Raw genomic sequence first — 25,714 nt, forward strand, 5'->3', positions numbered from 1 at the left:
TTAAAAAAAACTAATGTCAGCGTAGCTTCCGACAACACTTCCTTCCTTAATTGTCTTTGGTTTCAATGGAAATGTGTTGACTCGAGCTGTATCCTCAGATTCATGTTGTGACTTCCATGCCATTGTACTGAAAATTTTTACAACTCAAGTTTTTTATTTTAAGCTTTCTCCAAAATGCCCTGCATAAGTAGGTAACAAGAAAAGGTTGAGGATAAAACTTCACTTAACTTGCATGCAGAATCAGGGTGATATTAAAGAGCATTATGAATGGAAGGTGTTCAGTGTTTTCTTCAATTGAATATGAGTGAAATCTCAGAAAAGCATCAGGCAGTGGTAACTTTTGACCCATAAACTGAGTAAAATATATAATTTAATTATGTGATAAAAGAAAACAAGATACAAATGCTGTGAAGTCCCAACTAAAGAGAAGTATGTGTCTATTAGAGTGCCATGAGATCTTGAGGCAAATAAAATTACATAATATTAACTATATCCCCTCAAAAAAGAAATTCATTTAGAAATGTTTACACACAGCACCTGCTGGAAGTGTAAGTTCAACTTAGTCTCAAGTCTTATTTCAAATGCTAAAAAAATTACAAATATTATTAGCAAACAATATGCTAGCTCTACATAACATAAAATTTGACTAAAGTTGGGTCTTTCTACAAGTATTGTGCACAATGAATTTATATTGTGCATATAAATTCATTGTGCATGCAGTCTATTGTTAAATTAAAAGCCAACTGACTGAGTGGTAGATAGTGACAGAAAATACATTTCCTTCACCAGCTGTATCTGCTCTAGAAAGGACATCCAGCTCTTGCCTGGGGGTATTTGAGCCCAAAGGCGAGTTTTTTGGCTTCAGTCTCTCACAGCCTGAGGGATGGTAGTTTCAGCTGACACTTTCATGCATACTTAACATGTTATTTTAGATGGCATTCTTTTAGAGCACTCACATGGATTAAAGACATTCTCCTCTTATGGAGAGATGACTTGAAGTATTTTAAAGGTTTTGGACAGGGACAGAAGGCTGCTGTCTGGAGTTTTTTTAGACATATTCAGCTGTGGTCTGAATCTGACAAAGTAAATTTATAGCATGTGCTCTGTAGTCATCCGCGTAACTAGCAGTTGGTGATTTTTTTTTTACATTAATCTGTCAAAAAAATATATATAACACATGAAACTAAGATTCCTGTGGATGAGATTACAGGGATTTTTACAGTCAAAAGTCTGAATTTATATACGCTATGGACAGTATGGTAGATGGCTAGCCTCATACCGTGACAGTGGTAAAAAATAAAATAAAAATTTTAAAACATCAGGCAGCTACATTTATTTTACTGGTTGCCTGGGCATGCCAAGAAAAACCTACTTCTTATCCTCACAAATGTTAACATTAGAGTTTGTCTGTGTCATCCATGTGGGTTTAGTGTATAAAAATTAGTAAAAGCTCAATATGGACAGTGTTGAGTATGGCAGAGGAACTGTGATGCTGTGGGCATGTTCATTTTTCAAAAGGCCCTAAGAACTTTAGGATTTATGCCATGTTTTAGTGCATGGCATAAACTATTTAAAATACCAAAATATTTTAAATAAAAATCTATTGGCCTCTCCCAGAAAATTAAAAATAGATCATAATTGGGCCTTTCAACGGGAAGATGATGGCAAAAATATAATAGAAATGGTGCCCAAATCAACCTTTTGTGGATATTCTGTCTGGAAATGAGTTGTATAGAAAAGGAAGGGGGTGTCCTGAAGAAAGAATAATAACTCTCGAAAAATTGGGCAAAGAAAAATTGAGAACAATTTGTTTGCTGGTGCCAATAAGTTTGGCCAACACTGTATATAATTGTTGAAAGGTGGCTGATCATGTACAGTTATGCAAATGTTTTATGTAATATGTCACAAAAATCAAGGACATAACAAGGAAAGTCTTTCAGTCTTTAACCCCCTGATCAAAACAACTGTAGTACCACCACATAGTTACAGACCTCTTTAGCGGTCAATGACGAGTAGCTTGAAGCTAAACCCCTGTGCTCGGTGCAATTTGTTTATATAGCCCTGATGGTCTGTTTAAACATTAATACCCTTCACTTTGGAAAGCAAATACGGTTGGGCAAATTGCTGAAATATTTAAAATCTGGTCTGTTAAAGCTTTTACCACCCAGCACACTCCCATCTCAAGCTCTATGTGGTAAGGGGGCGTAATTGCATCTCCTTGCTCATGCCAGTCAAAGTGGTGTGTTGCTGCCATCTACTTCCGCCTGATTGCTGCTGCTGATGTCCCTTTGCTAGATGACAGGGCAGTTTTGTTGACATTTCTGCAGATGGCCTTTGACAGCAATGAGCATAGAGCAGGAATAGCTAGAAAAAAAATACTATCTTGGAGTACAACTGATGTATTTTTTTAATTTAAAATATTTGTAGTCTTGAATTGTTGAATCTAAAGCTACTCAGTTCAATAATCTTCTGTCGTTTTTGTCCCTCTAACCTTCTGATTCAACTAGACACGACCCACTCCTCATCCCAGGCAGTGAGCAGATTGAGACTATAGATGAGAACATAAAGAAATACGACTCCACAGGGATGTTTCACTGGTGCCCGTCCAAAGATATTGAGAAGGTCATCCTGGTGGGTCCTGATACCTCACTTGAACACAGTTCATTTGTCCTGACACTCTTCTCTCCAATAAAAGATGCGCATTGTCACAAAGCCACATCAAAGATAGACGAGTCACACAAACACTCTGTAATGAGGTGTTTGACATGTCATTTGCTATGCACAGGGCCTGTGCATAGAACATTTCCTGCACTAATACATGTGCCATTTTTCATATCACTTTAACATCATATCTATAGGCAGAGCAGTTTGCGTGAAAATGAATAAAGCAGTAACACGTTTCATGTTTCTGTCACAAACACCTATTTTTCATCATATTGTTTCCTTCTCAGACCCGCAGCGAAGCAGCTATGACTGTTCTGAGTGGACATGTGGTGGTGTGCATCTTTGGAGATGTGAAATCAGCGCTGATTGGTCTGCGAAACTTTGTCATGCCCCTGAGAGCAAGCAACTTCCACTACCATGAGTTGAAACACATTGTGTTTGTCGGTTCCCTTGAATACCTGAAGCGCGAGTGGGAAACTCTACACAACTTCCCCAAAGTATCCATTCTGCCTGTAAGTATTTTCAAAATCTGCCTTTCAACCAGTCATTTATGAAATAAACAGGATTGTTGTCCTCACGTTAACATATTTGGAGTAATGAAAAATTAGCTTGCCATGTAACAATTACAACAGCATTTGGTGCAAGATATTTTTAGCAGAAAAATCTCAAGTTTGAGAACTCTATCTCTTGTTTCACGTTATTTAAGTAAATATTTTCATCTCTCCTTCTCGAAGGGCACACCGTTGAGCAGGGCTGATCTGAGGGCTGTCAACATCAACCTCTGTGACATGTGTGTCATCCTGTCAGCCAATCAGAACAATATTGATGATGCATCACTGCAGGACAAAGAGTGCATCCTGGCGTCACTTAACATCAAATCCATGCAATTTGACGACAGCATCGGGGTTTTGCAGGCCAATTCTCAAGGTAAGTAGCGCCCTATCATAGTTCACTGCCTCGCCTGGGAGGGACAGGGCCCCGGCACAGAAAATATTTGCTCACTGCGAGCTGCATGGCTGACCTGTTGTTGCTGCGTTTGACAGTAAACCTTACTGACTGTTCCTCAGGTTACTGTAACAACCGGTTACCTCACAAACCTCAGTGGTGGCAACATGCACATCACTGCCACAAAAACCTTTGCTTGACATTTACAGTCTTATTTTTCAGCAACTGGGGCTGCTTTGTGTACAATATTTCCTTAACCCGTTAATATTACATGTTACAGGTTTCTAAAAAGAACCACCAGAACATTCAGTTAGAATCAGATGGGCTTCCATAATGTAGTCAATGTTCAGCATTAGAAGAAATGCTTTTAGAAACCTTTTGACCTGAGAAGGAAAAAAACCTGACAATTTCATTATTCCTCTAATACATGTATGACCTCACATTTGCCTTAGTCAGCAGTACGTGATGGATGTCAAAACATGGCCCATGTATTATACATACAGCATCACTGATTTAATGTGCTTACTTGTCAGTCTGAGGAAACCAAGAAATGTCAAGTCAATCTGAATTCAATTTTGCATCATTTATTTTCTCTTTCATGGCTCCGTTGTACATGTTTTTTTGGGGGGTTTTTTCTGCACGTGTGTAAGAGGCTTCCGCCTCCCTGCACACACGGTCTAAGGGGAACAAAATGAGCCTTGTGTTGCATCTATTATACATGGAGTAATATTGGTTGCTTACATGAATACAGTAACAGTGCACTTAGCTTATAAGCCTTGCAAAAGTATTCATACCCCTTGAACGTTTTTGCTATTCAAAGATGTACGTAGTAGAGGGTGCTCTGGTCAGATGAGACTAGAATTGAACTTTTCGTGCCATATGTGTGGAAGAAAAATCAGCAGATTGCTTCAGGGATGATGTTTTTTCAGCAGAAGTAAAATCAGCAGAATGCTGATTTTTTTTCAGCAGGGACAATGATTCTGGTCAGATGCAGAAGGTTGCCCTCCAGCAGATGAACCCAAGAGCTGCAGTGGAATGGTATAGATCGAAGCATATTCATGTTTTAGAAAGGTCCAGTCCAAGTCCAGACTTAAATCTGATGTTGCAAAACGTGAACTGATCTGCAAACAAGAATGTGTAAAAATTTCAGTATCAAGATGAGGAAAATAGTGGAGGCATACAGCAGCAGGCTTAAAGTTGAAATTGCAGCATAAGGTGGTTCTACTCTTTTTGTAGTATTTGTGACTTTTGAAGGCAGTTGGTGGCCTTGGAATCTATTTAGGTGCATCAGTGTATAAAGAGTGGAATACACATTTACAGAGAAACAGTGTATACATTTCTTTCCACATCACAATTATACCTGCACTATTTTGAGCTGGTTTATTGCATCAAATCCCAGTTAAATACATTGCAATACAACTGAATGTAAAAATGTTTAGTTGGCATGAACACTTTTTGTGTCATCCAAAGCAGATAAGTAGTAGAAAAAAAACAAAACAAACTTAATTGCAATACTTTGGCTGATACCGTCTCATTGTGTTCTATGATGAAGTACTGAATATTGCATTAACAGAAACGTGTTGTTTTTGTATGTGTGTGTCCATTAAGGCTTCACGCCACCAGGGATGGACCGATCCTCTCCTGAGAACAGCCCAGTCCACGGATTAGTGCGGCAGACCTCTGTTACTACTGGTGCAAATATTCCCATCATAACAGAGCTTGGTATGATTGATGCTGAATATTTAATAGTTGATATAGCTGCAAACCACACTTCTCTAAAGTAACAGTGATCTGAATAACCAGTTTTTGCTCTTAACGTCTGCTAATGTGTGGTTAATATAGCTAAAAAAGTGGATTTTTGCGTGTCTTTGTGTTTGTGTTTTTCCCCTTGTTGACTTGTAACAGTAACTGTTTTTCCCTCAACACTTGTCCAGCACCGTTAGCAAAGCAAGGCAAAAAAGTGCCTGTGATTTCATTCAGTCAGGATAAAAGCAGTGGGACCAGCATACAAATGATAACTGAGCTGGGTAAGAAGCGCCTGTGTCCTGTACTGCAGTGTTGTAACTGCTGCTGCCTCCATATCAGCTTTTTCTTTTGATTTCTCTTTGCTGCACAAGAAGCTCAGTCCATTCCCATGGCATCACTTTGAGCACATTTTACCCTTGGTTCTGGTTGAAATTGCCTGTCTTGTTTTGCTCCCCCCCTTATCTCAAAGCGAAATTTCTCCCTTTTATTTTTTCCAAGAATCACAGGGCCTTTGATCCCTTTAGAAGTCCTTGTGGTTGTTTTCGTAGCATCTTCTGTCAGATCACATTCTCTGGCCTGTTCCCTTCTTTCATCTCAGCTTTGTCCATATGACTGACATTTATTTCTGTCTGCACAGAAGGAGCAGTTCTCCAACTAAATTTTACATCATTACTTTCTTCCAGCCACTGCATGTGTTTTATTTTTTTGTGCTCAAAGACATCTTTAAAGAAGGTTCTGGGGCAACCAGTTACTTTCATTTGACCTGACATGCAAGTAGAAGTAATTGGAAGTTCTGTCTTGAATTTACAAGACAAACAATGGCATATTGGTTGTACTGATACTGACCTTAAGGAGGGATTTGAATTGAAGCCCGGAACTTTGACAATATGCATGGTGTCGTGAGTGTGCATGAATTGCCTGGTTATGGAGTGTGGCGGAGGCAAGTAGGCCACATAGCTGAGTACAAATATCAAACACAGAGTCATTTTAGTTAAATGGAGAGACATATTTGGAAAAAAAAAAATTAACATATAAGAATATTCCAAATACTGTCCATATCTGCAGCTACTGCCTGCTTTGTGTTCTCCCTTTTCATGCAAATCAAGGACTTGCTTGACCCACGCTTTTTCAAGTCAAAAACCTTTCCATGAAATCTGTTTTTAGTGAGAAAAGAGCAAGCAAACAAAGTTTGAATAATTCATGAAGTTTATGTTTTCCCCCTCCCAACAGTTAATGACTCGAATGTTCAGTTTCTGGACCAAGATGATGACGACGATCCAGACACAGAATTATACCTCACCCAGCCTTTTGCCTGTGGGACAGCATTTGCAGTCAGTGTACTGGACTCCTTAATGAGTGCGGTAAGAAAAAGAAAAAAATAAATGTTTTCAGGCTGGAACAGAGACTCTTTGGTACAGATTTGCACTAAACCACAGTCAATAAGGAATTTTTTATGTGTGGGCAATGCAAACTTGGAATTCAATTTATGAAACAAAATTGTCTGTAAAACTGGAATATTGCAGAAGTTGGTCCTTATTGGACCTTTGAACATGAAATTTGAGAACCTCTGGGCTACAATATCAGATTTAAAAATACATGCTATGTTTTCATATGAAAGATAACAGAGTACCTCCATCTCACCTTAAAAAAAAAAAAAAACAGCAGCCCAGTCAAAACGATAAGTGACAAGGCTGGAACTTCTAGTGTGTTTGATGGCTTCATTTGTCTGCCTTTCAGTTTGAGTGAGGTTAGAACAAAGCTGCCTTCAAGAGTGCTCCAGTGTAGACAAAGGTAATGCAACCTAATGGACAGCCCTCATCCATCATCTTAGTCAATAGTGCTGTCAGCAGCCAAGGGAGATGTCACGTTAGAGCAGAAGCGTAGGGAGACGAGGGACTGCACTGCGGAGAAAAAGGGCAGACATTTCCCCTTGTTAAAATCAACAAACTAATAACAAGAAGGAACTAGAAGGGTGACAACTGAAGTACGCAGCATAAAGAGTTTTTTTCTTCCAAGGAATTTTCTTATATTTTCTCAAAGATTGTAGAGATGAAAGTTGTAATGCCAGTGACTCGCTGTTATTATCCACAGGGTTAGATACCAACAGTCAACCTGTCTAGCATCTTATCAAGACTGAGGTGTATTTCCTTAAGGACTTACCCCCTACTCTGTCTTTATTCCCGCAGACATACTTCAATGATAATATCCTCACCTTGATCCGGACATTGGTAACGGGTGGCGCCACGCCGGAGCTTGAGGGGCTGCTGGCCGAGGAGAATGCATTACGTGGTGGCTATAGCACACCGCAGACCCTGGCAAACAGGGACAGGTGTCGCGTGGCACAGCTGGCCTTGTACGACGGGCCCTTTGCTGACCTTGGGGTAAGTGAACGGTCCTCTCGCCCCGGGGTTGAGGCCATCTTTGTCTGCTCATATTATGTATTCAACCTTCAGTGAAAAGCTTGTTGTGATATAGCACCGTCCACACTAATGGTCAACCAAGGTAAAGATTGAATGTTTAAAAGACCTTGATATGAATTAATCTTATATTGCTGTAGCATGGTAGGATCACGCTAAGATTTTTTGAAAAATTCAACTTTTAATTTCATTTTATTTGTTCAGTAGAGAAAAATCCCATCTTAATCATTTTTTTACACCACAGCTATTGCTTGGCTGCTGTCAAAATCACTCACAACCCCCTTCTACTAATAAGAAAATATCTCTCATATAACATTTAACAAGGTTGGAACATGCAGAGAGAGAACTCTTTGGAGAATTCACTCTTTTCTCTTTTACTCCCTTGCAGTTTTTCTATTGGATTTAAGTCATAAAAGCTGACTTTTCCATGGGAGGTCAATTCTGTGTGTGGTGAACCATTACTATTTGAATGTTTAGTCTTATTAATATGCTGAATGATTCAATGATGACCCAGCTTTAGCTCTTCCAGTTGGGATGACGTACTTTTCCAGTTATGGAGTGTCATGTTTTTTGTTTTCGCTTTATTCCATAAACAACTGACATCAACGTTCAGTTTATTATTCAAATTGATAAAAAAAAAAAAAAAATCTTAAGGATTTTTCCTTTATACAGATCAGTGATGATTAACCTTGCTCTGGATCCAATAGTGTTTATGGGTAAACACTTAGAAACATCTGAAGAAAGCAAAATTGTAATTGAAATTATTATTCTGGTATTTTTCTCTTTTTTAACTTTTTTGTTACTTTGTTATTGTTGTTGTCTTTCAGGATGGTGGGTGCTATGGGGACCTATTCTGTAAAGCCTTGAAAACATACAACATGTTGTGTTTTGGCATCTATCGCTTAAGGGATGCACATCTAAACACACAAAGCCAGTGTACCAAACGGTGAGAATTAAGATCCCTTTAAACTGAAAAGAGAGCAAGATGTTTTGCTTTTGTCTTCATTATATTGTTGCACTCGACAGACGTATTTACAAGCCTTGAACATTTTCACAATTGTCATGTTACAATCACAAACTTCAATGTTTTTATGTGACACAACACAAAGTAGCAAAAACTTGTGACGTAGAAGTTTTTGCTTTAATGTCACGAAATGTTAGTGTTAAACATTTCTCACAAATACAAAATACTTAAAGTTGTGGCATTAATTTATATTAAGCCTCCCTAAGTTTGTAGAATTATCTTTCGCTTTAGATACTGCTGCAGGTCTTTTTGGGTATATCTTTGCTAGCTTTGTGACATAGCTCAAGTTAAGCAGACTGGATAAGAAGCATCCGTGAAAAGTAGTTCTCAAGTCTTACCGCTGATTCTTAATTAAATATGCGTCTGGAATTTGACTGGGCCGTTCTTACACATGCATATTCTTTGATCCATTGTTGCTCTGAATGTATCTTTATGGTATTCCTGTTGGAAGTTGAACCTTCATCCCAGTTTTAAGTCTTTGTAGTCTCTTGAAGGTTCTCCTTAAGGATCACCCTGTATTTAGTTCCATTCATGTTCTACCTAACTTAACAAGCTTCAAGCTCCCTGTTGGTGGTGAAGAAAAGCATCCCCACAGCATAATTCCACCATTTTTATGTTTTATCCTGGGTGTGCTGTGGATCATTATGAGATACAGAACTAATCTTCTCCTACATGTAATGTACATTTAGTAAAAAACTATTATTTAACTGTATCAGAGTGAATGTAGGGTAAGCACAAAATCATGTCACTCTTTTTAGATTTTTAATTGTAGGAAATTTCCAAAATCACATATAATTTTTTCTCAAGCTCATAATTATGTGTCAATGTGTGTTGGTCTGTCAGACAAAACCCAATGAAAATACACTGAAGTTTGTTGTTGTAAGGCAATATATTTGTCCTCATATCTGGTCAATTTCTTCTTCAGGTACGTCATCACCAATCCTCCATATGCATTTGAACTCGTGCCCTCCGACCTCATTTTCTGCCTGATGCAGTTTGACCACAATGCCGGTCAGTCACGGACCAGCCTTTCCCACTCTTCTCACTCCTCGCACTCTTCGAGCAAAAAGAGCTCTTCCGTCCACTCTATCCAAACTACCAACCGCACCAACCGAGTCAAAAGCAGGGACTCACGAGACAAACAAAAGTACGTGCCCCTCTAAAGCTGTCTGCCTGTCCATGTCTGTGACCAGTGCCTGCGGTCAGTGTTGTCCTGTGTCCTTCGTCGAGTCTCAGACAGACTGTAGACCTCATCTGGATTGTTTGTGTACGTTCGTCTGAATGTGTATGTATGTGTCTCTTGTTTGGTTCAGTTTGCAGTACTTTGTGTGTTTTCCCCTTGAACAGGAGAGGCTCGTTACACAAAGTAAGAAACAAGCAGGGTTGATGCATTTCCTTATTTCTTTGTGCTGTTTTTCTTTGACTTCCTCCCCAATTAGGTTTACATTTTCCCACAGTTTTTGTACGCTTTAATGAGAAAAACATTCATCATCTTGTAAAATAAGGGTAAATTATTTGAGGATTGGTAAATTACTGTACTCTTCACAGTACAGATGTCAATCTGGAACAAATAAATTGTATTCTTTCTAAATGTCAGAAAAGCACCCAGAAGCTTCCTGCATTTCAAAATAATCAATCTTAAACTAATTTAATCTACACCTGGTTTGCATTCATACATCTATTACTATGATTACAGTGCTTGTATCTGCCCATACACCGTGTTCCAAATTATTATGCAAGTGATATTTTCTCAGATTTTCTTAAATGGTCAATGCAAATGATGGTCAGTATAATTTTCAAGTCATGAACTATTACAGTATAAATCAAATTTTACTGAACAAAGCTCCCAATGAGAACAGTATTTTTTTCAAAAATAACAAACTCAAAATGCACTGTTCCAAATTATTATGCACAGCAGATTTTCTAAACATTTGGTGGATTTTAAAGAACTGCAAACGGTCATTCTTTGAATGTGCAGCATTAAGTGGTCACATGTACTAAAACCAAAAGGTATTTCAATCAAAAACATCTTAACAGACCGAGTTACGTACATGTTAACATAGGACCCCTTCTTTGATATCACAGCACAATTCTTGCATCCATTGAACTTGTGAGTTTGTGGATAGTTTCTGCTTGAATTTTTTTGCAGGATGTCAGAATACTTTCCCAGAGCTGCTGTTTTGATATGAACTGCATTCCACCCTCAGGTCTTCTGCTTGAAGACCTGAGGACTTGAAGACTCTAAAGGTTCTCAATAGGGTTGAGGTCAGAGGAAGATGGTGACCACACCATGAGTTTCTCCCCTTTTATGTCTATAGCAGCCATTGACACAGTGGTATTCCTTGCAGTATGAGATGGTGCATTGTCATGCATGAGGATGATTTTGCTACGGAAGGTACAGCTCTTCTTTTTGAACCATGAAAGAAAGTGATCAGTCAGAAAGTCCATATACTTTGCTGAGGTCATTTTCACACCTTCAGGGACTCTGAAGGGGCCGACCAGCTCTCTCTCTCTCTTCCCATGATTTCAGCCCAAAAAATGTCTCCACCACCTCCTTGCTGACATCACAGCTGTGTTGGGACATGGTGGCCATCCACCACCAATCCACTACTGCGTCCATCTGGACCACCCAGGGTTGCACAGCAGTCATCAGTGAACAAGTCTGTTTGAAAATTAGTCTTCATGTACGGCTGGGCCCACTGCGACCGTTTCTACTTGTGAGCACTGGTTAGGGGCGGCCGAATAGTAGGTTCATGCACCGCAATCCTCTTGAGGATCCTCCACCCTGAGGTTTCAGAGGCACCAGCAGCTTCAAATAACTGTTCGCTGCTTTGTAAGGGCATTTTAAAAGCTGCTCTCTTGATCTGATGAATTTGTCTAACAGAAACCTTCCTCATTATGCCTTTATCTGTACAAACCCATCTTTGTTCCGAATCAGCCACAAATCTCTTCACACTACGATGATAACGCTTCAGTTTTTGTTAAATATCTAATGTTTTCATACCTTGTCATATGGCACTACATTATCTGATGATTTTCATCAGCAGAGATCCTTTCTCTTTCCCATATTGCTTGAAACCTGTGGCCTGTTTAACAATGTGGAACATCCTTCTTAAGTAGATTTCCTTTAATTGAGCTCACCAGACAAACTAATCAACACAGCCCTCTGAAATTAATTGTAGTAATTCAAAGAGCCCTGACACACAATACCATCTATAAATTTAATAGCACAACAAAAAATTGAATCTTTATGACACTTTAATCCAATTTGCATAATAATTTGGAACACGGTGTATAGCCACTTATATCTAATATTTTTCATTAATTTTTTTGTACCTTGGGGAATTTAAGCCTTGAAATCAGAAGAAAACTTTGTCTTATGTATGTCACATTGTCATTTTTGTTTGCAAATCTTACACATAATCAGCCACTTAGCTTTCCTGAATGTCACATTCTTCCATCATAGACTTTTCTTAATTCTTATATCTTTCAAGTTTTTTTTTATAAAACTTGCTTTCGTTTTACTACTATCTTAAGATGAACCTTATTGTACTTGAACTGCACTTTAAATGACATGTCTTAAAAAATTATGTATTGTCTAAAAGTATTATATAACTTTTTTCCCTAACACCTTTTTATTTCCATTAAAGTTGTTAATTTTGCATTAAATAATATCTGAAACTATGAAGCATTTAAATGTGTCAAAATATTTTGCAAGTAGAAACTGTTGATAATAAAGTTATGCCTGGATTTTAATAACGCCTTGACATCAAAATGTCTGTTTATATTTATTTAACATTTTCTTTTTCTCCAAAGTCTGTTAATGATATTTAATGATTTTACCTACAAGGTGGTGGAACAGAAGTAACAGTGATTGCAAAAACTTACTGAGATTTTGACTCTTTGCCCTGATTGTAGAGAAGCTGAAAAGAAAAAATATATTCACAAATTAAAGTAATTTATTCTGACATCACACTAGAGACTGTTGACTAAATGACTTGACCTATAAAAGACATATACAGTGTCTCACATTTTTCATAGTTTTATTATGTAAATAATTTTAGCACATATTATTTAAGTTCACTTAAAAATGTTACAATATTTTGTGTTATTTTATCACATAAAATTCTAATTTTAACATTAGCAGATGAAGCCTGGAATTGGTACTGGAAACTTTCAAAAACCTAGTTTGCATAACTTCAACTCGGTCTTTCTCGCCACATAATTTTTCTCTCTGAAGTACAGAAACATGAGGAACATTAATGAGCAACAAAAAAACTGTCTGTCCTTATACTTTAACCCTGCACCATATACTGGTTGAGCAGTGTATGTTCTGTACCCGTCAGAAGTTTACTCTCATCGGCTTTAAGGTCAAATACATTTAGAGTTTTTATGATCTGTTTGAGCAGTTCCTTTTGCAGGGTGAACTGATCACATGGCAAAAATGTCAAACTTAAAAAATAATTATTGTGTGCACAAGTGTCAATTTATTGTGGATATTTTCTGACTGACAAAGACAACATTTTACACATGCAGCAGAACAAAGATCGACAACAAACTGTTTGGAACAGCTATAGCAGGCTAATGTTAAGCTTCTGAAATGGCCTCAACTCTGTTGAATATTTTTGAAATGAGGTGAGAAGCCTACTTTTATTTGCTTTTAAGCGATTAATTATGATCATTTTTAAAAAGTTCCCTTGAAGACATTCAGTAGCAGAGATGTTGGAGGTATTGTATATACTATTATGTATTTTAACTTTCTTTCCTTTTCTCGTATTACAGTTGGTGAAAGAACACTCGGAATTAAAAATAATCATGCAGTCTTATATTTCTCATTTTGAAAAAAATAATCTTGAATAATTCCTGTGCTCGTCTGAGTTCAGCCTCTATACACATGTAGCATGCTTGGTATTGTTGCTGTCTGTTCCACAATTTTTTTCATTCCATTCTTAAGCAACTTTCATGAAAAACAGAAAGCTGCTTAGTACAGAAAAATAGAGGGCTTATAACAGCAAACCAAAATCTTCTAACATAGTTTGTTTATTTTCTGTTGAGATAATTATAACCTCCTTTTAACCTGTTCTATGTTTATATGTAATACATTCACATACATTTTTTTTTTGCTTATCATCATGCTGCACAGTTTTCTGTTATTAATAAATCCATTTAGCTTACATATAGTGTACTACTTTCTTTTTCTGAAGTGCAACAAGGATCAATAGAGTTGGCCAAGGTATGGAGATAAATAATTCTGCATGATGTTAATTCATTTTCTGAGCACGGTCCTGTCCTTGTTGACATTTTGCCCTCTAAATATGCATCAGGGGTGCATGATTATTATGACACATGCACCACATCTCACTTTAGATTTGACTCTAGACCGTGTGTTTGCAAGCAAACGGTTTGATGCTAATTTGCATTTTATCACTTGATGTTTGATGTTGTATCATTGAAAACATGTATTTGCTGACACATGTGAATGAAGTGTAGCACTACAACTTTGCTGCTAAGTAATGTTAATGAAAACGCATGCCTGTGGACCTACCAAACATACAGGTGCAACTTAATCAATTAAAATGTCTTAGAAAAGTTTGTGTATTTCAGTTATAATTCAGAAATAAAAGCTCATTTTTAAAGTTTATTATACATAGATTTAAAATGGAAATCATTGGTTATCCTATTCTTATCACAATTGCTTTCCTCCCACTAAACTTCTAATTTAAATACAGCTTTCAAATTATAGCCAGCTTCTTTAGCGATAACCTTTTGTTGCTTACCCTTTTTGTCAATGACTATTTGACAAGTGATTGATAGACAAATGTCAAGTCAGAAGTCTTCCCTCTGATTCTTTTAGGCCATAACGCAACATTTATATATATATATATATATATATATATATATATATATATATATATATATATTTTACTTGTCTCTTATCATTTTCTGGAAAACGTAATATAGGGGTTTACATTAGCAGTAAGCCATGATCATGCAAATAAGAGAAATAAATTCTTGAAATAGTTCTTTGTGTACATGAGTTTTCTGAACTGATATCTTGAATAATTCGATTTTCAACAATGTTCTAATTTATTGAAAGGCACCTGTGTTGTTAACCAAAAGAAACCTTTAATAGGCTTGATTACTTTAATTAAAGCTGCATTCAAACAAAAGTTTGACATTTCTCTCAAACTTTGCACTATCCAAGTACGCAGTCCTGGGAAAACGAAGACTGTCATGACTGGTAATGTGAAAATAGGTGTAATTACACATTTAACAAGAATTACTCAGTGTGTCATTTTCTGTGTGACTTCATCAACTTTGCATCATTTCCTTTAAGTGTGCACACATTCATTCATAGACAGCTCTATTAAGGTCCTTCAACATTGTCAGTTGGGGTATTTTATTGTGCAATTCATGTTGTCTTGGGATTATTGTCCTGTTGCACAATCCAATTTTATCCTGGATGGATGATGTCACATTTGGCTTTAGAATACTTTGGCATATAAACCGTTTCTTGATCAACTCAAGGAGTTCAAAGTACTCAAATCCTAAAGCTGCAAATCAACCTCAAATCACAACTTCTATACTACCATGAGATATTACATGTATGGACAAAAATCCTTTTATCCCTGTTAAATTATCTATACTCATTCAGTGTTTTCTTGTTTTTAATGTTATTAACTAACAAAGAAAAAGCTGACTGAAATCTGTTGGGTCTCAAAGATGTCTTTTCTCACATGTCAATAATCATTCTCATCACAGAATTATGGACTTCACATTGCTTGGACTGTAACAGTTGCTACATTCTTGGGGTTCAACGATAGCTTCTCTAAGGTTAAGCATTTCTGATGCTCTGCATCTGGTTTATATACACCTAGGTTTCCCCATGACTGTTCAACAGTTCTGGAAAAGCAAACCTTTTTCAAGAATATCATATAAAAAGTGTTATTTAATATACTATATTAATTGGTGAGCTGCATTTCTGCAGAGAAAACAAAACAGCATGTTTAAAGGTAATACAGAGCTCCATCTAAAAAAAGTTAGAAATAATATAAAAAGTTAATTTCTTAACTTTTCTTAACTATTGAACTAGTTCACTTCAAAATTTGTAATTCAGATGGTGTAAAGATTCATTACACACACAGTGATATATTTCAGAATAAGTATGCATTTCTGTTCATTTTAATAATCTTGCTTTGAAGCTAATGAAATCACAAATTAAGTTCCTCTGAAAATTTGAATTTATCAAGACCAATAAAAAAAGCATATTTTTAATACAAATTTTATGCCCAACACAATCATAGGAAAGACTACTGACCTGACAGTTATCAAGTTATCAACTGATGGATAGAAGCTGAGAAGCTGGCTGTTCACAGAACACTGTGTAGATCAAATTACTGGAAAGTTTAGTGGAAGGAAGCATGTATGAGAAAAAGGAGATCAAGAATCAGGCATAAGTCCACCCTGCAGAGAAATTTTAAACAAAGTCTGCCAGTGCTTCAAGAGCATAAATATCCTGTGATGTCTGGTGCTCTGGGGAGCTGTGTCATCTGCTGGCGCTAGTTCATTGTGTTTTATCAAAGCATTGATGCAATAATTAATGCAAAAGGAGCATTTATTGTGCAGTAGACAGGCACACCATCCAGTTATTTTCTTTTTTTTTATTAGTCCTGGGTAAATTGTAATTTTGTACGAGTTTTCATAAGCAGGAAGCCATAATTATCCAAGTTAACTGAAATAAACCTTGAAATATCGCTTTGTGTGTCATAAATCTGTATAGTATGAGGTTCACTTTTTTAACTAAATTACTAAAATAAATCAACTTGGATATTTTATTTATTTAGATGTACCTTTAATACATAATAAAAACAGTTTGGAGGACGAGTTGATGAGCATTATGAAAAGCTACATATTGTCACCTCCTTAAAATAAAATCATGTAGGCAATTATTATAGGAATATGACTATTTATTTACAACTAAACATATTTCAGAAGCTTTAGCTTAGCCTTTGATCAATAATTCTTAGAATTCTTTGAAAGGTTTTTTGAAAAGACCACTTTAGGATTTTAGAAGAGAGTTGGGCTGTTTAAAGGATTATTGAAGACTTATGTGAGTAATATTACTGGTACTCATGTTAGAATTCCTCTAGATCAGGGGTGTCAAACTCCAGTCCTCAAGGGCCACTATCCTGCAGTTTTAAAATGTGCCACAGATACAAAACACTGGGATGAAATGGCTTGATTACCTCCTTCTTGTGTAGAGGCTTACTCATGACCTAATTATTCTATTCAGGTGTGGTGCAGCAGAGGCACATCTAAAAGTTGTAGGGAAGTGGCCCTCCTGGACTGGAGTTTGACACCTGTGCTCTAGATCAGTGGTGCCCAAAGTCGGTCCTCGAGGGCCTCGCAGGCATCCTGCATGTTTTAGTTCTCTACCTGGTGGTAGTAACAACTATTTCAGCATGTCAGTGTTCTTCTTAGGCCTCTAATGAGCCATCATTTGAGCCAGGTGCGTTACACCAGGGAGAGAACTAAAACACGCAGGATGCCTGCGAGGCCCTCGAGGACCAACTTTGGGCACCCCTGCTCTAGATCCTTGCATTTTTTTATGTACAACTTTCACCTTCACCTCTGTGTGCATCTAAAAACACTGACTGAAATCCAAACACACGTGTGTAGTATTAATGGTCTGATGTCCCCCCTCCTTCTTTGTCTCTGTATGATTTTGGTTCTCAGAAAAGACATGGTTTACAGATGAACCAGAGAATACCCACCTGAGGACCATACAGATCAATCCTGTGAATACTCTCGCCATCAAACCAGTCGGTCACAATAAATCCACCAGTAGCTTGATCCCACCCATCAGAGAAGCCGAGGATGAGTGCTGAGCTCCGGACCTCACCCTGACACCTGGACAACTGGACCTCCAACAGGACATATTGAGTGGGTGTCAGTGTGGACCTTGGATCATTTATCAGCAAGACAAACTGCTTTTCTTCCTTCATCTTTGCAGCAATGTAACATCTGAGCTGATGTAGAAACATAAAGACAATCCTAACCACCACTCAACTTTCAGATTGCACAGCAGTGACCAGACTCCATGACGGGCTTTTTTTTCTTTGCTTTTTCACTTTATTTTGAGGAATGAGGGTCACTTGAGCAAGAGCATAACCATAGGCAATTATAAGCCCTGCTGGATAAAATACTCTAGTTGTAAAAGTTGCCTTTTAAGCTGTACATGAACAACTACTGCTACTGCATTTGAGTCTGGTTAAAGTATTCTGTACAGTTTGTTAGAATGTGTATTTCACATCCAGCTGCACCCCCACACCCATCCACCACCACAGTGGCATTGTTGAGGACTGATGCTGCGCCCCATTTACCACAGGAGTCGGAAATCCAGTAAGGGATGAAAATTGGCACTGGCCTAAAGTGGGTAAATTTTTGAAATGGTGGGTAGATATAATCAGTTCAAAGGTCAGGGGGACAGGTTTGCAATTTATCAATTCGCCTATAGGGAGCAACAATGCACCTGAGCTGCAGCTACATTGCTGCAAAAACCCTTAATAGTAGAAGAAATACTGAACAGTTTTATATACACAGTAAGTAGTTGATAAAAACTTTTAAACATTCTCAAAATGAGCCAAAGAATATTATAAGCTAAAGAAAGCACTAACTGAGTGTTTTTTATGAGAATAGCATTGTTTCTAATGCGAGCAGCAGGTTTTGGATTTTTGGACCTTTCATTATTTGATGCTTTTGCAGTTTTGCTCTTTGTGTAACCCAAATTTATTCAGACATTTTCTAAAGCAACAGGTGCATTGGAACTATATTTCCGTTTTTTTAAAGATCTTAATTTATACAGCAGTGAACAGTGGTTGATAATTCACGTTTTAATTACCTCATGATAAATCACTTCGAAACTTTTTCTACCTTCAAGGTGACATTTATCATGTGCAATTTAACAGAAAATCTAATTAGTTGAAATGATCAATTTTATACTATATTATACAATTTAAAAATTCTGCTACACAGGTGTGCTCACTGGAAAACAGAAAATTGGCTGAACCACATTGTGATTCATTTTCAGCTTTCCACATCTGAAATTAGCAATACAATTTTTTTTCCTGAGTGATAATTTGTGAAATGAGACAGTTCTGATCCCTTTTAACCTCTCTACAAACTATGGCTTTAGAACAAGGATGTAAATGAGCAAATATTCTGAAAGTCTAAGAATTAAACTGTCCCCAAAATAACTGGAGATAAATCAAAAGCTGGCTCAATAAAGCAATAGTATAGGGCGTGCACACGTACACAACAAGGTTTTTTTTTTTTTTAATGTTTTCTCACATTTGTGTATTTTTGTATTCAATAATACAAAAAAATATACAGGTCACACTAAATGTGGTTCAAAGTAATTTTGTATGATCATCAAACTGTTATTCTGTTAGAGCCAATAGGCACAAAAGGGTATCATAATTATAATCAAGAATATATGGTGTAAATACAGAGTCTTCTGAAAATATACAGTTAAATAAAAGCAAGATTTGAACATTTATATTGTTTATATTGCTATCTCCAACATATATCAAAAGTACTTACCAACAGAGAGAAATATACTTGTAATGTTTTATTACTTGGGTATGCACTCCACCTACATTATCCATAAAGTAAGTAAAAGAGAGAAGATGGGAACACTTGGTTATGTTTATGATTGATTCCAGCAGATAATCAGTGGGGCTTGTTAAATATGAGCTTCATGAACATGATACCTACTGGTAGAAGTAGGAAACAACAATGAATTTGCTCTCTATTTTATGCATACAACACTGCAATATATTCTGTAGAAATTTAACATTCTGGGGGTGACTGATCAAGTCAAAACTGAAAAATAAATGTTTTTCACTAAAGCTTTCCCAATGTTTAGCAAGCATGGCAGCCATGTTTGTGGTGGTTGGTGTTAATAAGAAACCCACAACTTTTCTCCTGGATATTCCAAGTTCAGGACTTGTCACATTTAGTTTTTTAACTCAGCATCCAAGGATTCCAAGTGCAAGTGGTGCGCAGCATGACTCTCAATGGTTTCTTTGCCATTTGGAGCTAATTCACAACATTTGTGATGGTTAACATCGGCCAGTGTCCATACTGAAATGGCATATGGCTCTAGCCTTATCTCTATACACATGTACTTGTCTTATCTTTGCCTTTTCAAGTCTGTAAATGTTTTAAATGCTTTCTTATGCAAACCAACACTCCCAAAATACCACAAATGAAACAAAAGGTAACTTTTTTATGATAGAGCTGTTTTTTTGTTCCTGAGATCTATTCATTAGCACACAATACCATCGACAGTTTCTATAACAGAGCATGGCACAATATTCCAAGTATGTAGATGAGTTGATATTTTTTTAAAGCCACATATCGCATGACGTGGGCATCTTTAAGTCCTCCGTTGGCTGTAAGCACTGCCTGACACAGGATTGTCTTGGAGGCAACGAGGAAACTTGAATGTACTCCATGACCAATCTTAATGCCATGATCGCTTCATTGCATGGATGCTCGTCAAACAGCTCTATCATAAAAACGGGTTTGTGTCCAGAAACAAGAATTCTGATAAATCAATAATGGTCAACAATATCAGCAAATATGGTTGTTTTACTCTCAGAAATCATGTCTTATTTAAATAATGGAACACAGCTATATTGGCACTATTGTCACTTTACTTTAGTATCCATGAAGATAAAAAGTAATAACATTAGTCTGTGACATTCTGAATCCACAGATGGCCTAGCTTAGGATTTGTGTTGGATGTTGAAGGACAAAACACCAGGTTTGTGACAGTTTTACTGGCACAGAGAAAATCTGAGCTATCCATTCCTCAGTGCCAGTAATGTGCCAGGCAGTGCTGAAGCCAACGGAGGACTCTACAAAGACCCACTGCTGCGAAAAGAGGCTTCTAGTTTTGCTTTCTTACTGTCAGTAATTCAACTCTCAAACGTCTTAAAAACAGCTTCCACCACCGTCGCAAAACAATGTATTTCATGTAAATCTGTAAAACTTAATGTAAAGTATTTCTTTGTAGCGTGTTCCTGTTTGACGGTACCTGTGGTGTTGAGACGCATTCAGCATTGCTTGTATTTATTTTATGCACTTTTTAGCACATTCACTCATCAAACGATAGTCCTGATTTGATATCTACGTCACTATACGCAGAAATAACATTATTGTCTTGTATAAATTTGATTGTACATAAATTGTACATGATTTCATTTTGTATTTTCACAAATTAAAAGCAGATGTATGGTGTTTTATCGAATGAGTTGTTACGCCTTTACAGATTTTTCTCTTTTATAATTAAATGCCCATCACTGAAACAGATGGACAGTACAAGAAGAACAGGAGGTTTGTGTCTGATATCTAAGCAGATCAAATAATGTCTCTCTGAACTCTAAGGATAAAAGGCTGATAAAAACACCCCACGTCCTCACCTTGGGGAAAGAGTGCGCCCATTATGTTGCTTGTTAACGATTTTACACACTGTGGCATTGTGGGAGACTGTCAGCTTGCCAATAACATTTACAGTCTAACACCTCCCAGAGAGGCGGCTGATTTTCCAGATCCTGCTGCCAGGGGCTGTGTCACCTCATTTTAGTAAACAAACACATCCAGCCATCCTCTAAGATCAGCTATCAACAATACCTGCGCTAAAGGGGAGGTATTTTACACAAGGAATTGCTATAAATGCAATGCCTTGTAAAAGTTCAAGGGCTATAAACATTTTCACATCTATCATAAAACTCCAAAATTGAATATATTACATCTGGATTTTATGCAGTAGACATGAATAGAGCAGTGAAACCCCAGTGAGTCAAGACTTTCATAAAACCTTATGTCTACCAGCCTGGCACATCCAGAGACTATCATTCTGGGCCCATTTCTCTTTGCAAAAAGGCTCAAGCTCAGTAAGATTATATAGAGAGCATCTGTGAACTTTAATTATCAAGCTCTATCACAGATTTTCAAATAGATGGACTTTGACTAGGCTATTCTAGCACTTAAATATGCTTTGATCAAAACTGTTCCATAGTAACTATGGCTACCACACTCAAAAATGTTATATATTACATCAGGTTTTGCATGTAGGCCTAAAATTTCAATTTCTGGTCTTATCTGACAGGAGTGATTTGTTTTAGTGTTCCGTTTTCTCTACATGGTTTGTGGCAAACTTTTACCAAAATGTCGTATGGCTTTCTTCTTGCCAATCGTTCACAAAGGGTCAAATTTGTGAAACTCAAAAACAATAAATATTTTGCTGACAGATTTTTCCACCTCAATGGTCTCCTTACCCAGCCTGTTAGCTTAAAACAAGTTCTACTAAGTTTCAAATGTTCAAGGATTGAGATATTGCCTTAAACTTCTACACAATCTGGTCTTTGGTCTTAAAGACACTGTTTGTCCAGTAATGTTCTCGAACGATCTACACAGAAAAGCTGTGTTTTATATTATTTTAGACATAGGCGAGTCATTTAATTACATTTGACTTCATTTTGGGGTATCAAAGTAAAGGGGTTGTGTACTAGTGCATGTCACATTTTTAAAAGAAAAGCACATTTTAAAGTCTAAGGTCATTTTCCTTCCACTTCATAAATATGAGCTATTTTGCATTGGTCTATCATATAAAATCCCAATGAAACACATCAAAGTTGATGGCTTTCATGTGAGAAAATGTGAAAAAGTTAAACAAACACAAAAATCCACAGTTGCCTCTGAAGACCATTCTTTTGCCCAGCTTATACGGGTGATAATAGTTTCCATGACAATGCAGCTTTCCAAGTGCATCAATGCCAGCCCGGATAAACAGTGATTCTTTACCAAAACAAGGGGGTCATTACGGCAGCTTGTCAAATCAATGCAGAGAGTGTCCTGGCTGATTAAGGCGTCCCCTCTCAGTCCTGACACAGTGTCAATATTGGCTGGCCTGTAGCTGCACACTCCCATGATTGGGCTGAAATGCCCATCAGTCAGGCAGCTGAGCTGGACTAATGATTCCCTGTGCTGCCTATTAGAGAGACATGACAATTTAATCCTGTGGGCCAGGCGAGGAAAAGTGACCTTGGTGCTTTATATTGAGGCTGAGGTAAATTGACAAGAGCAGATAAATCTTTACCTTGGGCTATTAACAGAATTAAACAACAACAAAGGCAGAAGGTTCTGTCTTTGTTGTTGTGTTTGAATGTGTCTTTTCCTATCCCAGTAAATTTAGGGCTGCCACATGTTTTTTTATCAGAAAAATTCATATTCCAGATATATTCCAGAAGATAGATTTTTTCCCCCCACAGTTCTCAGTCTTTTAAGATTATTTTAAAATTCAAAATACCAAAATGCACTATAAATATATGGAAGATTTTATTATTTTTTTTTTTACAATGGGTTGACCTTAAATGTGGAACCTGGATAAACCAGGGTCAGGCAGTCAGGAAGGAAGAAAACAAAGGACTGAAGAATAAAGGTAGCAAAGAAGATCACAAGGAAGAAAGGAAGGGAGTAAGGATGGAAATGATGACGAAAAGGAAAACCACAAAAGGGATGAAGATGAGGTAGGACACAATGAAGGGGAAAAGAAAAAGATAATGAAAAGAAAGAAAGGAAGGAATGAATAAATGAAGGAAGTTAAGACACGAAGGAAAGAAAGGAAGGAAAATAGAATATAAGAAAAGCAGAGGACACAAAGAAGGGAAAAAGGACAAGGGGAAGTAAAGGAGAAAGGCAATCATGAGAAACAAGAAAAGAAGAAAGGATGAAAACAAAGGAAAATAGGACAAGGAAAAAAGATAAGATGAAAGGAAGGGTTGAAACGAGGTAAGGCACAAGTAATGAAAGAAACAAAGACAGCGAGAATCTAAAAAATACAAGGAAGACAGAAGGACACAAAAAAGGAAGAATAGAAAGTAAGAAGAAATACATAAGGAATGGAGTAAAGAAAGGAAAGATGACAAAAAGTGGACATTAGTAAAGAAAGATACAAGGAATGACACTAAGAAAGAAGAAGGCAATGAAGGACACAATGAAAGAAGGGATAAATGAAATAAATAACACATTTAAACACTGAGATAGGGAATAAAGTATAGATTTAATGATATTTTCTATACTCATAAATCCCAGACATGGAAGATAATCAAATTCCACACTTTTCAAGACTGCATAGGAAACTTGTAAATCTAAATATTAAACAATATTTGTTTGTTTAATATTTACAAATATTGTTTGTAATAATCACCTCCACCTTCTGGTGGTTCACCTCCTCACGAGTCAAATAAAAGCCATTGTTTCAATCCATCTATTTTTAAGAATCAAGCTGGAATATTAAAGTGGATGCTGCTTGAAGCTCTGTGTTTTTCAGATGTTCAAAGCCATTCCTGTATTGCCACAGGGCAAGCTATATTGCCTTGGACATCTATCTTAAGGGTACGAGAACAGTGTCTACATGGTTGGAAAAAAGCCATGTGTTTACACAGATGTTCCAAGCTTTTAGCACATTTCTTCCCCTACTGAGTTGCAGTGCCATCCTTTGTGCCGAGGGCCATATACATTTTATATTAGTTTCCCCTTTGATACTGAAATGAGGGATGGTAAGGTTTTGTACACTAAGACTCTTAAAAACTGCATTTAAATTGAGAAAAATCTAACATTTTTTGTTGTTAGGACTAAATCTGTTTCTCTTTTTTTGCATGGTTGTGTCAATATAACGTATATGAGAAAGAAAGATAATGTGCCCTCAGCATTAAAAACAGAGAAAGATAAGAATTTAATTACTGTTGTAAGGATGGATCACCATTCTCCAATGCAATCTGTCTTGCAAGACCTGGTTAAAATACTGACCTTTTAATGTTCTTTAACAAATAAAGGATAACTTGCTTCATTTACTTTGTTCTCATGCATGCTTATAGTCTATATAGCCTAAAGTAAAGCTTTCGGCTAATTTATAATTTAGCATAGACAATATGGCTAACTGCCAGGGTGCCATTCCGATAGGAGCCAGGTACAGATAGAAGGATGGGAGCCTCACATTGACAATGATATTTACCAAAACTAAAATCCTACAAATAAAGAATAGAACTGAGTTCTTGCAAGGCCGACAAACAGGCTGCAAAATGGGGGTGGCACATAACAGAAGGATCTGATCACCAATGATGAAACTAGCTGACTTATAACTTCCAGGGTGGTGATCAGTGATAGGATGCAGTGCAGTTCAGTGGATAGCTGGTGGAAAAATGACTAATGAAAACAGAAATGTATAAATAGTGTCCTAAATATGGGGAAAAAGGATTTACCAAATTGAAAGCCAACTCCAGCACTAAAATAAGAATATTGATTGTTTGGAGATTTGTTGTAGTTATAGTAGTACATCAGGATTTTAAAAAAAGCTAAAACAAAAAGTTTGAGTAAGGAGGATTTGAAATAAAATCCCCCTTACTGTCCCACAGCAGAGAAATTCAGAATTGGTAACGATAAAAGTAGTAGTAGTTACCAGGGGTACAACCGTGGCTGCCGACAGGGGGGTACAACCAGATCTGAGGCTTAATTTTACATTAAGTTTCAGAGATTTAGCGCCTATTTTTTCTGGTTTCAATTTTTCTTCTGCACATTTAAAAAAAAATTTCTTAAAGAAAATAACCTGTAGCAAATGACAAACAGATGGCAACATCCCATAGCATTACTTCTAAGCCAAAGTTGTAAAGATGATTTACAATTTGTACGATATTCTCTGTGATTCATGTTTCTGTCAGCTTACTCACTGGAGGTTAATAGAAATGCCAGCATACTTGCTGATTTACTTAGTAAAATTTTCATCCCAAGGTTCTGGTGTAGAAGATTGGAGTCAGAGAGAGTTACAGGATTCATGCATTATGCAGAACAA

General features: G+C 37.0%; 1 protein-coding gene across 16 annotated transcripts in view; it reads left to right on the plus strand.

The window, feature by feature from the left end:
- Positions 1 to 21,112, plus strand: part of LOC116727519 (calcium-activated potassium channel subunit alpha-1-like) — a 97,886-nt gene extending 76,774 nt beyond the window's left edge. For 6 of the 16 annotated variants that reach the window (XM_032574992.1, XM_032574993.1, XM_032574999.1 and 3 more), the window contains 11 exons: positions 2,508 to 2,631; positions 2,952 to 3,176; positions 3,399 to 3,591; positions 5,218 to 5,331; positions 5,544 to 5,636; positions 6,586 to 6,716; positions 7,542 to 7,736; positions 8,600 to 8,718; positions 9,722 to 9,943; positions 14,001 to 14,029; positions 17,533 to 21,112. In XM_032574992.1, the coding sequence (XP_032430883.1) occupies positions 2,508 to 2,631; positions 2,952 to 3,176; positions 3,399 to 3,591; positions 5,218 to 5,331; positions 5,544 to 5,636; positions 6,586 to 6,716; positions 7,542 to 7,736; positions 8,600 to 8,718; positions 9,722 to 9,943; positions 14,001 to 14,029; positions 17,533 to 17,684 (1,597 nt within the window). In that variant the 3' untranslated portion in view covers positions 17,685 to 21,112. Of the gene's footprint in view, positions 1 to 2,507; positions 2,632 to 2,951; positions 3,177 to 3,398; positions 3,592 to 5,217; positions 5,332 to 5,543; positions 5,637 to 6,585; positions 6,717 to 7,541; positions 7,737 to 8,599; positions 8,719 to 9,721; positions 9,944 to 12,658; positions 12,661 to 14,000; positions 14,030 to 17,532 lie in introns of all 16 variants that reach the window. The other 10 variants (XM_032574996.1, XM_032574997.1, XM_032575004.1 and 7 more) reach the window with 4 other exon arrangements.
- The last annotated feature ends 4,602 nt before the right edge of the window (positions 21,113 to 25,714 follow it).

This window comes from Xiphophorus hellerii, chromosome 10 (genome assembly GCF_003331165.1).
Source record: "Xiphophorus hellerii strain 12219 chromosome 10, Xiphophorus_hellerii-4.1, whole genome shotgun sequence".
Taxonomy (NCBI): domain Eukaryota; kingdom Metazoa; phylum Chordata; class Actinopteri; order Cyprinodontiformes; family Poeciliidae; genus Xiphophorus; species Xiphophorus hellerii.